The 14449-nt window shown below is 37.5% G+C and overlaps 1 protein-coding gene across 2 annotated transcripts in view; it reads left to right on the forward strand.

The window, feature by feature from the left end:
• The window catches only part of LOC127445777 (protein phosphatase 1 regulatory inhibitor subunit 16B-like), a 78660-nt gene extending 70524 nt beyond the window's left edge, over positions 1-8136 (forward strand). For both annotated transcript variants that reach the window (XM_051706100.1, XM_051706101.1), the window contains exons 10-11: positions 1255-1387; positions 3775-8136. In XM_051706100.1, the coding sequence (XP_051562060.1) occupies positions 1255-1387; positions 3775-4203 (562 nt within the window). In that variant the 3' untranslated portion in view covers positions 4204-8136. The remainder of the gene's footprint in view (positions 1-1254; positions 1388-3774) is intronic.
• Positions 8137-14449: the final 6313 nt, after the last annotated feature.

A 14449-nucleotide genomic window follows, 5' to 3' on the forward strand; every position in this document is an offset into this window, starting at 1 on the left:
TGGCGGTTGCCAGGAGAACGGTACTTGTCTGACTGCATTGTGCCAACTGTGAAATTTGGTGGAGGGGGGATTATGGTGTGGGGTTGTTTTTCAGGAGCTGGGCTTGGCCCCTTAGTTCCAGTGAAAGGAACTCTGAATGCTTCAGCGTACCAAGAGATTTTGGACAATTCCATGCTCCCAACTTTGTGGGAACAGTTTGGGGATGGCCCCTTCCTGTTCCAACATGACTGCGCACCAGTGCACAAAGCAAGGTCCATAAAGACATGGATGAGTGAGTTTGGTGTGGAAGAACTTGACTGGCCTGCACAGAGTCCTGACCTCAACCCGATAGAGCACCTTTGGGATGAATTAGAGCGAAGACTGCGAGCCAGGCCTTCTCGTCCAACATCAGTGTCTGACCTCACAAATGCGCTTCTGGAAGAATGGTCAAAAATTCCCATAAACACACTCCTAAACCTTGTGGAAAGCCTTCCCAGAAGAGTTGAAGCTGTTATAGCTGCAAAGGGTGGGCCGACGTCATATTAAACCCTATGGATTAAGAATGGGATGTCACTTAAGTTCATATGCATCTAAAGGCAGATGAGCAAATACTTTTGGCAATATAGTGTATATATATATATATATATATATATATATATATATATATATATATACACACAAACACACTACACACGCTACAAACACACACACACACACTGACACCTGCCACACTCACATGCCTTTATTTTCATTTGTTTAAATTCTCTTTTTTCTATAATCTGGTCTGTAATGTGGTTCTGTGTAGTGTTCAAAGTTAAATTCATATTCATATTCAAATTCACTTACATCTTTTACAGTGAAACATCCTACTAGATTGCTGAAATCTTGATTCTGATTGGTTGATAAATGTTTCAAGGTGTTGATTAATTTTCTCTAAGTACATAATGAAGTAACTCCAGGTTTGTTGACCTCATAACAGATTAATATCACTCTGTAATGCTCTCAATAAACTATTAATGGCTGCTTTCACTGTTTTAAAGTAGTTAAAGGCATTTTAGAGACCAAACCCTGAAAAATATCCTGAGATAAACACATGTACATGAATAATAGACTCCAGACCATTGAATTATTGAAAATGAACACACATCTGAGGTTCAATTCATATTTTCAGTTGAATTTTCAATTGTGTATTGTTCTGTTGACAATTAATCCTGACTTGGTGTCTGTGTGTGTGTGTGTGTGTGTGTGTGTGTGTGTGTGTGTGTGTGTGTGTAGGAAGGTGGTGAGGAGGGCGAGTCTGTCAGACAGACATAATCTATGCAGGAAAGAGTATCAGACAGAAGCAATCGTGTGGAGAGGGAGAGAGAACGAGAGAGAACGAGAGTCTGACCAGGAGAACAGCCAATCAGTGAGCACAACTTTCTTGTGTTTTTTTATTTTCCTTTATTTGTATTATTATTATTATCCAGCACAAAACCAGAAGGATTGTAAGGACTCGTGACTCATAACTGTAATAAACCCACTCAACAATAAGGATTTTTTTGCCTGTTAATAAATAACACTAAAATGTCCCCTTAAAATCAGCGGCTCTGAATCTCTCTCACATGACGCACAGTCTGATTCCTGTCTGTTGCTGTTATGAACACAACTCTGAGTCTCACTGGTTATTATCAGGGTCACATGGAGTATCTGCCATAGATTAAAACACCTGTCAGTCATAAAGTTCTGCACATCCGCTAGCCTGTTAAATGTTTTGTCAAAGCTGATTATGCTTTGATTATGCAGTGTTGGTGAAGCTACTGTAAAACTGTATTTTTACAAGCTAGACACTACTCAAAAATTAAATTAGTTAAAGTACAGTCAACATACTCTATACTCGTATATCAACTCATACTCTATATTTATTTATGTATTTATTTGGATTGTTTTTCCCCTTTTTCTCCCAATTTGGAATGCCCAATTCCCAATGTGCTCTAAGTCCTCATGGTGGCGTAGTGACTCGCCTCAATCCGGGTGGCGGAGGACGAATCTCAGCTGCCTCTGCGTCTGAGACCGTCAACCCGCGCATCTTATCACGTGACTTGTTGCCACAGAGACATAGTGCGTGTGGAGGCTTCACGCCATCCACCACGGCATCCACGCTCAACTCACCACGCGCCCCACCGAGAACGAATCACATTATAGTGACCACGAGGAGGTTACCCCATGTGACTCTACCCTCCCTAGCAACCGGGCCAATTTGGTCGCTTAGGAGACCTGGCTGGAGTCACTCAGAACACCCTGAATTCGAACTCGCGAACTCCAGGGGTGATAGCCAGTGTCTTTACCACTGAGTTACCCAGGCCCCCCGTCAACATACTCTTTTAAAAAAAAGTAGTCAGATAAACTACAAGATAATAAAGAAACTCGAAGCTATTTATCCTTCAGAGATCCAGCGTTGCAGAATTACAATGTTTGGTTACAGCAACTAAACAATTACTATTTTTTTAATGAAAAATTGTTTAAAAGAAACAACAATACACATGACAATAGCAGGCACTCTGAACTGTATCACAACAACAAAAATTGCGCTTTAAATGTCACAGTTTGCTAAAATCACACAATAGCAGTGTTGGGTAAGTTACTTAAATAGTAATCCAATACTGTTATATTTTCGAAGAAATATAAAGTTGGGTATCATCGGCATAACAGTGAAAACTAATTCCACGATTCCTGATAATATCTCCCAGAGGAAGCATATATAAGGAGAAAAGCAGAGGCCCTAATACTGATCCCTGTGGCACTCCATATTTTACTTTTGTTTGATCTGACTCAGCATCTTACATTTCTCCTTCACAATGACTCATTTCAGGGCCATAATTCATAGATTCTCCATAAATAATATATTAGAAATAAGCTTAATATTGTTGGCACTAATAATAATGTTAATGTTAAAAGTAATTAAATTAATTCCCATCACAAAGTAAGAATTTAAAATGTAATGCATTGCACTACCTTTCTGACTAAAAAGTAATTTAATTACAGTAACTAATTATTTTGTAATTAGATTACACCAACACTGCACAGTAGTCACATCAAAAGCAAAATGTGCTTAAGAGCACGATTCGTCCCATTGATTGTCATTGTATTCTGAAGTCACACACAATTCATTCCAAAACAAAATAAGTTTAAAAATAAAGATTTTTATAATCAATGGCTTCTTAAAAGTACATTTAAGGAGGAAAAAAGAAAATGCTTCTTCAATCTGTACGTTTGGGTTTAAAATATTTTGAAATAAATGACAGTCAGATGGGATTATTTAATTCTGCAATCAGAAGTATCAAACAATATCACCTGATAGTAATATATATTTATGTAAATAAAGTAAAACATCTAGAAAACACCCTATTTTATGTAACTCAAAATATAGTGACAAACAGCAGCAATTAATGAAATGTTTAGCTTAAAAAAAAAAAGACTGTCCCTTTAAAAGTCCCTTTAAGGGCTCCAGTGAATCATTTATGTGAACTAGTTCATTTACATGAATCATCCAAACTAAAATCAATCCCAGCACTTAATAAAAGTGAATCAGTTATTGTAATCGGTTCATTTACATGAAGTGTCTGAAAGAACCGATTCACTTAAATGATTCGTTTTCCCAGCACTACTGAGAGAGAGAGAGGATGGTTTAGGTGAGTGTGTTTGATACTGATAAATGTAGTTAAGTTAGTCGTGTCACTACTTTTAGTGAGTTACTCCTCATCACTGGATGGATTCATACAATTATTCATAACTGTTTGTTTTGTTGTTTTACAGACTCAGTCTGATGAAGCCCATCCAGCTCCTGGAATCCTGAAGGAAGGAGGTCGACAAAACGGCAGCATCTCCACCAGCACGACCCCTGCGGAGCCGCCTGCTCCTAACGGTGACCCCGTGACCCCTGAGCCTCATGACACCACTCCGTCCACTGAGGAGTGTAAGCCCAAAGAGCTGCGCGCTCAGACGCTGTCCGAACTCAAAAAGAAGCGCGCTGCCTCCAAACTCCTCAACGGTCACCTGGGGAACGGCTCCACTGTTTCGATGGAGACCAAAGGCAGTGTCGAGGATCCGCACATGCCGCTGGTTTCGTCCAATGGCAGCGCAGTTTACTTCACGCCCGCCAGCGGAGACCTGCCCCTTTACATATTCAAGCAGCCAATAGAAGACGAGGATCCCAAAACTCACGGCTGCTGCTGCATCTCATAGAGAGCATCAGTCAGAGGATTCCAAGCGTCTGATTGGCTGGAAATTAAACACGTAACAGAACGCTCGGACGCCCACTAGTGGAATTGATCCCACATTTCACCTGCCAGAGATTTTTCCTCTGCGATCGTCCTTTCCGCTCCAAACCCGTACATATCAGGAGGCGTTCCACTGAAGAAATGCAGGAAGAGGAAATGGAGAAGCAGTGTGAGGTAAACAGAATGTAAAAGAAAGTGAAATATGAGGTACGGTTGAGTGGTGTGACCTCTCTATGAACTCTGAAACAGGAAAGGGAAGTTCTGAAATAAGGATGGAAATATTGCACAGTTGTCCCTCATTCAGGTTTCACAGGTTAAATCTGACACACTTTTTCACTTCCAGCATCGATTCTGAGCAACTATGAAGATTTCATTCAACTTAATGTATGATTGTGCTTTAAACCAACTCCTGATGATGACCACATCGGACTCAAATCAAAAGAAAACTGCTAGGGATGCACAAGTAAATTAATTCAGCGTTCATGGAACATCGCAGCCAGATCTCGTGCTGTTGAACAGTTTGGAAACGTCGATTTACACAGGAACAGAATAAAACATTAACAGTATTTCTGTTGCCGGTTATGATTGTGAGGCGACAGACAGACGTTTTTGTGTACAGTATTTATTTGTATATGTGCATAGAAGCCACTGTACTATAAGATGAATTATTTATTGTATTGCAGAGAGATGAACTGACCGCAAACCGAAATCTGATGATTTATGAAGGAGTCCTTTTAGTCTGTTTTCAGACGGCAGTATTTTTGTATGACAGTGTTATGGAAGCCCTACATGTGCATTAGAAGGAAATACAGTCTACATTGTATTATTCATCGTATGATCAGTGTTTTATTTGAGGGTTCAAGGGTCAAGAGCACAGGGATGGGTTTGTATGGGAGAGTAGTAGAGGTCGGCCTATAGTTGATTTGTCTGATACCGATAACGAAGGTGGTGAAAAGGGCAGATAACCAATTAATTGGCCAAAATCGATTTATAGAATGTCAGAAGAATTTCTTATTTTTTTCTTACCATGGTGGACACAGAAAAAGAGTCCAAAATGAATTACATACCAGATGCGGTTTATTGTTTAACCAAAATTAGAGGTATATCGGTTTTACCGATTAATCGGTACCGATAGTTGCTTTTTGGAACTGCTTTTTTTTCTCTGTGTTCCTCTAAAGTTATATATATATATATATATATAATATATACAGTAAATATAGAACATTGTAACAAAGTGTCTGTCATTTCAAGATAAAAGTCCGCTGTCATTTTTGGGCTTGTTTATTTAGTTAAAAGTTCCCGGTTATGCACCAAATCAGTAATTTTTCATAGTAATAAAAGGGGAAGAATAAATGTTTTTTATTTTTATTTTTTTTATTTTTACTTTCTATAAATCAATTGTAAAAACTATCGGCCGATTAAGCAGTTATCGGCCTTTTCCACCACCTTAGTTTTTACTATCTGCAAAATCAACTATCGGGCTAAGCAAAATCCCAATAATAATCAGAATTTTTTTTAAAGTATAAACAAGTCCCAAAACATATCAGGGACTCTTATTTTGAAAATACAAATGATGAAAAAACTATCGGCAACTATCGGCATAGATTTTTGCCGATAGGTCCAAAAAGCAACTATCGGCACCAATTAATTAGTAAAAGCAATACATCGGTCTACCTCTAGAGAGAAGTATATCTAGATAATATAACCCTCATTCTGTAAAAGAAAACCTTGGTAGCAGAAAATGCAAATAGTATGAGATTTTCACCAACCAAAGTATTCAACATATCTTCTGATCTTGAAAGGATTATTATTTGATTTGTGCAGTTCTGCCTAGGTAGCTCTATCTATTTCCTGCCACTTTCTGATTGGGTGCCAAAGTCTTCCAGAAGATGTACATCAGAAACAGCCAATGAGGTTCCAGGAACACTCCCATAGCCCCTCCCTCTTCTCAGCGCTCGCCCTATAGAGCCGTTCAGACGTGACGTCAATTTGTGTACAAACATGGAAAGCTATTTCACCATACAAATTTCCTATGCTTTTTTTATATATTATTTTTAAAATAGTAAAATAAGATCTGTGGCGAAAATTACTTGAAGAGACTTTCACGTTTTTGTTCTAGAACATTAATTACTCAGTCATACCTCAATCGTGGATTTTGAAGCTGTTGTGTCTTTTAAAAAAGCATGTTGCTGAATAAGGACTACAATAGTCGTCCATTGCATAAAGCACGCAGCTCACATGCTGATGGGAGTTGTAGTCCTTAATTAGCATTGTGATATTAACGTGCATTTTTAAAACAAACACAGTAGCTTCAAAATTAATATGAGATATACAGACAAAACGTTAAAGTCACTTCAAGTTATATTAATCACAGGCTTTATTTTACTCATTAATCTAAAACTGCTATTATAAAAACTCAGTGGCTTGAAAATGTTCATTGTCTTCCGGGTTTTCGGACTACAACCTGAACAGCTCTATTCATTTGTCACTTTACAAAGGCGGAAAACAAATGTAAATAATCTTTGGAATTTGTTTTCCTTTTGATTGTGAAAGTAATAGTGAAATGCAATATGGCAGTAATATGACTCAATATTACTGTGAAACTGAAACGCTTCATACTGTATCTGTCAGAGGCCAATATGTGCTGACAATACCGGCTTTATTTGAACAGAGATCTGTTTTAAGGGTTTATGAAGGTGCCCACAGAAGGGCTTTTGTGTTTGACTGAATATGAACAAACACACAAAACTGTCACTGTTGTCATGACAGTCGTAGCATACAGTCATACAGTATTCCTGTAGCATATCAGAAATGTAAATAGAAATATGACTGATGATATTTAGCCTCAAAAGAGTTTTGCTTCCATTTTTACTGTGTTAAACAGTCGCTGTTTTTCAGTCCACAGGAATATGGACATGTCATGCCTCGCTCACGATAAAGGGAAAATCACAACTACTGATTTTATAATTACTGGAATACACTGATCACTGTATTAACATATTTTCAATAAATTGTATATTTTGATCAGTTTCTAAAACAGTCTTGTTTCTTGACCCATTTTCACAAACTATGGGTGACTCACACAAAACTTGTCAAGAAAATAACCTGGTTCTGTTTTACTCCAAAAATAAATAAATAAATAAAAATGTTTCTTTGCAAAAATAAAGTAAACTTATTTTTAGGGCCATTAAAATCCTTTACACTGACATTATTTTCATGATAGTGATGAACATTTGCTCCCAGTGCTCATTACCGCAACGTGTATACATATATATATATACACTATATTGCCAAAAGTATTCGCTCATCTGCCTTTAGACGCATATGAACTTAAGTGACATCCCATTCTTAATCCATAGGGTTTAATATGATGTCGGCCCACTCTTTGCAGCTATAACAGCTTCAACTGTGAGGTCAGACACTGATGTTGGACGAGAAGGCCTGGCTCGCAGTCTTCGCTCTAATTCATCCCAAAGGTGCTCTATCGGGTTGAGGTCAGGACTCTGTGCAGGCCAGTCAAGTTCTTCCACACCAAACTCGCTCATCCATGTCTTTATGGACCTTGCTTTGTGCACTGGTGCGCAGTCATGTTGGAACAGGAAGGGGCCATCTCCAAACTCAAGACTCGTCCATCAGATTGCCAGATGGAGAAGCGTGATTCATCACTCCAGAGAACGCGTCTCCACTGCTCCAGAGTCCAGTGGCGGCGTGCTTTACACCACTGCATCCGACGCTTTGCATTGCACTTGGTGATGTATGGCTTGGATGCAGCTGCTCGGCCATGGAAACCCATTCCATGAAGCTCTCTACGCACTGTTCTTGAGCTAATCTGAAGGCCACATGAACTTTGGAGGTCTGTAGCGATTGACTCTGCAGAAAGTTGGCGACCTCTGCGCACTATGCGCCTCAGCATCCGCTGACCCCGCTCTGTCATTTTACGTGGCCTACCTCTTCGTGGCTGAGTTGCTGTCATTGCCAATCACTTCCACTTTGTTATAATACCACTGACAGTTGACTGTGGAATATTTAGTAGCGAGGAAATTTCACGACTGGACTTGTTGCACAGGTGGCATCCTATCACAGTACCACGCTGGAATTCACTGAGCTCCTGAGAGCGGCCCATTCTTTCACAAATGTTTGTAGAAGCAGTCTGCATGCCTAGGTGCTTCATTTTATACACCTGTGGCCATGGAAGTGATTGGAACACCTGAATTCAATTATTTGGATGGGTGAGCAGATACTTTTGGCAATATAATGTGTGTGTATATATATATATATATATATATATATATATACTGTATATACTGCATTTCTATTTCATAATGAAATTGAAGAGTAATCTTTAACAAAATAAAATTAAAAGACTAAATATTTTATGTTTTATTAATTGTGTTAAAAACTACTCCATTGAATTTGATGGAATTTTTGTTATGAAATTGAAATAATATTAATCTTAAAAAAATAATAATTAGTGTATATTATTTAAATTGTGCTGTGTTTATCCATGAAAGTATACTTCCTTGGTAATGCCTTTCATTGTCACTAATTTTAATTTACAAAATCATTATAAAACAGCATATTTTTAACCCCTCGTCCACATGTGTGGATGTTGTATTTTGGCTTCGCTATACGCAACGCATAATTTAAATGAATAAAAACCGACTGAATACTGTTCACAAGACTCTACACTGTCATTTAAGGGTTAAACTTCTGACGCACCGAGTCATGTGACACAACAACATGACATCGATTTCCTTGAAGCACTTCTACGGGCGCAGCACCAACAAAAGTGCCTCTGGTGAGAAATCTCAACGTTTTTTAATTGAAACCTGTTTGGGTATAACGAGGAGAGTCTCTAGTTTCATTCGATATGCCGCTTTAAACAATCTGTTCATATTTAATGCGTCAGCACGCTGATAAACATGATGTCCACATACGTGGATTTTGGGACATTATTCCCTCAAAAGTTGAATAAGCATGTTCTCTAACACTTCTGTGGGTCATTTCGCTTCATTTTAATATACATTTTATGTTTAATTTTGTTATCACTGTACAATACGGTTCAATTCATTAATATTAATAAATGCATTCCTATATTTACTGTATATTATCACATCGAGAATAATTAAGTTCTTCCAAAAACTGTAAATGTTGCTTTCAGAGGCTTTATATGGAGTTAGGATGAAAATAAGGTGCATTTCAAACTGTTCTGAGACCAGTGCAGACAGACAGCACACTGGAGGTTAAGTCATTCACTAAATAGGGAGCAAGGGAGCATCCTATATATTTCCGATGTAATGTCTGTAACATCTCAAAACATGAATGATCAACACTCCTGGATACATAACTTCAATTTCACAACGTAGTCCCGTTGTACATATGTGGACGGTCACACGGGGTCTCAGGAGGTTAATACAGTGAATGTGTTACGGTAATGAGAATAATAATTGAAAATGGGAATAGTAAACATAAAACATCCGGATGCGTTATGGTAATTTTACTGTAAAAAATTGTTTTTTAAATGCTATATATATTTATTTATTTTTTGATAAGGATATGCAGGTTTCGTTCAAAACAGTTGAGTTAAATTACTACAGATTTTTTGTTTGTTTCTGTAGATCTTAATGTTCCAGTTTAAAATGCACATAAAATGATGAATGCATACAGAACACAAAGTCCTTGTAGATGTTTCTATGATTAAATCTGCGCTTGTCATTCACGAGTTCATACTTTAATTGACAAACAGTGAATCTGTTTAAACATCATCAAACATTTATAACATGAAGATATCCTCTTTATCTGAATAATTGAGTGTAGTTTGTCTATTGACGGTTGTTCAGACCACTGGCAGATCTTTAAGGAAGTGATTATTCAGCCATCAGCATGCTGATAATGTTTAGGCATGCAACCAGCCATGATGAGTTAGCATATGACCAATGAGGAAGAAGCGGTAATAACACGTGCTCACTATGATGCATGTAAATACTTCCTCAGTGAATCAGTCTGTTACATTTCTATAAGCTGATGTTGTATTTATTTCCACAACCTCTGAACCTGCCGAGATTACAGATAGTTGACGAATAATATGAGGTTAAATGCACCTGTTTTGTATTCTTTGTTTTACATTAATACTCATATTTTCATCTCAAATCATAAATGATGCAAATTTGAAAATGTTTCAGTATTTGTTCTGTCTCTTTTGTTTGCTTTAATGACAGTGGTGATAGTTGCTAGCCAAACAAATTAACAGACTGGCACAATAGGACTTAATCACATGATGATTTGTCAGGTTTGGATCAGAGCTCCAACACTGAAGGAAAAGTATTAAAGTAACTGATATCTAAAGTACAAGTAAATGTCTGTGGCTAGTGAAGTGCAGCATTTTATTGACTTATGAACGCCATGATAAATGTTAGACATATGAGCAGTTCCACAGGAAAGGCGGGAGTCTTGAACAAATCTTAATGCACATGAGTATTTCAAAATGTAACAAATGAATTTACAGTCAAAAACACGGATTAAAATTGGCATGAGAAGTCTCTGTTCTGTTTAGATTTCCCAGTGGAGACATGACACACGATGTCCAGGGTGATTTTGTTTTACGTTCGCCAATCGATTTGCAAAACGAATCGTTCAGAGTTGATGGATTGAAAACAATCGAATGTATCAAAGATTTGTGGTATTCAGTCGCAAAAGTAAAGAAAGGTTGTGGAGAATGTTTAGATGTTTCAGATTAAAGGTATTCATTTTCTCCTCAATAATGTAGTGAAATAACAATAAAAGTCAACAGAATTTGGCTATTTATATTTGAGTGATGTAGATTGAAAAACTGTACTAAACAACAGTAACAAAGTATTTGTTGCTACAGTAAGAACTTATTTTAGGTTTAATTTTAATAATCATTAACTACTAACCTTCGAAAAACGTTGTGACAACTTATTAAGAACTTATAATGTCCTCTAATGCTTATTTTGGGTTTTACTTTTAGTAACTGTGAACTAACCTTCTTAGAACGTTGCAGGGAGGTTTCTTATTAAGAACATATACAAAACATTCTCTAGTGGTTATTATAAGTTTTAATATTTATAACCATAAACTAATGTTTCCAAAATGTTGTGACAACCTAAGAACTTATACAAAACGTTCTTTAATGGTTATTTTTAAGTTTCATTTACACCCTTTTTTTTTCTTTCTTTTTTTTTATGTTAATTATCCAAAATGATTGATATCTGAGGGCTGCTAAATAGAAATAAAAATATCAAGTAGACAGGTAAAGTTTATCAAGATAACATTTTATGTTGGCTTGACAAAGCCTTGTCTGAAAGTTTACAGACATTACAGCAACGCATAAAGCATAAACAGATCAATAAAAACAGAGAGAGAGAGAGAGAGAGCAACTTAAAGGAGATCAAAGGCCTTTTATGGGTTTGTTTACATTTGAATTTTTGACCATTGGAGTTTGAATTAACGAGCATTCCGTTAGAACACTTTTTCAGAACAATCTGAAGGTCTGTACCAAATTTCGTGGATGTAAACACCGGAGGCGTCTGGCAGACGATATGGCACCTTCTAAAATTTGAAACTATTGTTTTCTATGAATGTACGCACACTATCGCCGCCACTCTGCGTCTGTCGGCGGTGCCCACCTACGACTCCGGAGGCGGCTAAAATTTCTGCCACGCCACGGAGTGCCACTCGCATGTTTTCCATTAAATGCAAGCCAAATCATTATCAATGGACATACATTATTTACTCTAGCCTTGTTCATTCTTGGGAACTTTGTGTGTACTGTCTGCCACCTGAGCCGTGTCGACGTGCCCTGTGTTTGATACTTTCGTCCGGTGAGCGAACGCCTTTAGTGTTAGAAATGTTGCTCTTGGTTTAGGAGTGAAAAAAAAACATCATCAAGCCAACATAATAAAATCTGAAAAAGTATCTCTGATATTTTTAAATGTGTCCTAATTGGTGAGTGTTGCCTGTGATATTGTGAAATATTGTGAAAGAAACTTCTTTATTTTAATCAAACAAACTGCCACATTGTCTCTCCTGTAGTGTGTTGATGTGTGCTGACTCATGAGTGTGTGTTTGTGTGTTTGTGTGTGTGTGTGGTTTTGTATTATTTCCTTAACAGTGCTGCTGTGACAACACACACGTCAATCATCCAAACAAACTCATATAACTGAATCAAAACATGTTCGTGTCACTTTTGAAATAGTTGTGTGTTCTAACAGATGTTCAGGATTTATAAAGAGTAAATGGCATTATTATTCTCAAGATAAGTTTCACAGTGTCATTCTTCTCATATAAATTCAGACATGCATATTCAAGTCAACTGCATGTGAGTTGTGCAGTGAGGGGCAGACCGCAGTAGGCCAGAGGTTATTTTGACTGGCATCGTGCCAGTTTCCTCTTTTATGTGTGTGAATTCCAGACCCTGAGCTGAATGGAAAGAGATCCTCTGATGCATCTCATGCAGGTTTATATGACTCAATATATCTACTTCACTGCATGCAGCTTCTGTTTCTGTGGGTGAGATGTGAGAGGTGTATAACACTTATTTAAATTAGTCAAGTCAACCTTTCTATATAGAGCACATTTAAAAACAACAGAAGCAAAGTGTGAGGTAGGAATGTTTCACCACATCCTGTGGAAGATTTTATACTGCCATGTGCTTTTCAAATGTGAAGCTGAATTACAAATGTACTAAAATGGCACTAGAGTATATGAGTTTAGTAAGAATATTATAGGACTTTTTTTTTACTTTGACACAAGAACACCAGTGCAAAACCCAGTGAATGTAATGAGTTATTAAGTTATGACTGTCATACTGTATATGCAACAAGTTGAAAGCGCTCCATATGAATTCACAATTTAGTTCCCCATGTCTTAAATTTCAAGGCTGGCTGTTGGCCTACTTTCAGGGCCGTAGGGGTATTTTTGGCCCTCTGACTGTCCATTGCTCAGGGTCTCTTTCCTATTACAAAAATACAGTTTAGAATTTGTAGCGGGACCCCCCTGGACCTGTGGACCCCTAGAAACGTTACCATCTGATTAGCATGTCATGATGATGATTACTTTACAATCCCGATTGCTTCTCGTATCCCAAAGAGCACAACGGGGGAACAATGTGCTAAAGGCCCCCCAGGGGTAGAAGGCACTTTTACACTAAATAGCAACAAAAACACTTGTTTGTCAATTAATTGTCCCAATCCATGAGGTCATCATGTGCAATGTCTACATTTTTAAATTTTTTAAATGTTGCAAATGTATGTAGCTGATGAGAATCTCTGAAATGATCACATTTATTTCAAGACAAAACACTTATTTGTCATTTTCAGTTTTGTTCAAGGTGATGAAATCAGATGTTTTTCAATAAGTGTCCTATAAGTGAAAGGAGAGTATTTGGGGTAAAAAAGTCCCCCTTAAAACACAATATAAAGAATGTTTAAAGTGGGCTCACAATGACCAATCACAATGAAGATTCAATTGTTTCTAGAATACTTGAGATGTTATTAAATGTCAAATGTGATTGAAATGAACAGGAAATGATGCACTCTTTTCTGAAGTGATTATTTGGATAAATATCTTACTGTCTCAGAAGTATTTGCATTAGTTGACAAATTGTGCCTTATTACTATTGTCCCTATATTTACACGATATCACTGTAACCAAGTGTGGGGTCAGAGCCCCCAATATGATGTTTGTATGCATCTTTGACTTTCAATGGCATTTTAATTGGGGATTCCCCATAAAACATGAGTAATTTGAACTATTGACGGGACATTTTCAACCCAATATTCAGATTACTGCTTTACCGATGTGAGTTTTCAATGGTTCATTCTTAAAAGTGCGGTATGTAACCATTTTCATGTAATTTTCGCCTTTTTTTTTTTTTTTTTGTGAACGGCTTGTAATGCAACTTAAAAAATGAGCCCTTCCCGGACTTCCTATGTTGCCTAATTAAAGCCTGTAGACTGATTTTCATGTGAAGGGAGCGGGTCACTTTTGCCGGGAAAATCCAAAGGATGTGACGTTTATGCGCACTCCTGAGAGCCTTCTATTGAATCCCGTCTGGCTAAGCGGGAACGTGATCGTGATCGAGTGAAAACTAGAGTGAACATCGGCAGGGCATTTGATTCCTGGAGGGACCTTCGTTCGGTTTTGGGGATCAAAACCGACCCTGAATTGGCGTTCTTCTTATTGGACAGGTA

The sequence above is a fragment of the Myxocyprinus asiaticus genome, chromosome 9 (assembly GCF_019703515.2).
Source record: "Myxocyprinus asiaticus isolate MX2 ecotype Aquarium Trade chromosome 9, UBuf_Myxa_2, whole genome shotgun sequence".
Lineage (NCBI taxonomy): Eukaryota > Metazoa > Chordata > Actinopteri > Cypriniformes > Catostomidae > Myxocyprinus > Myxocyprinus asiaticus.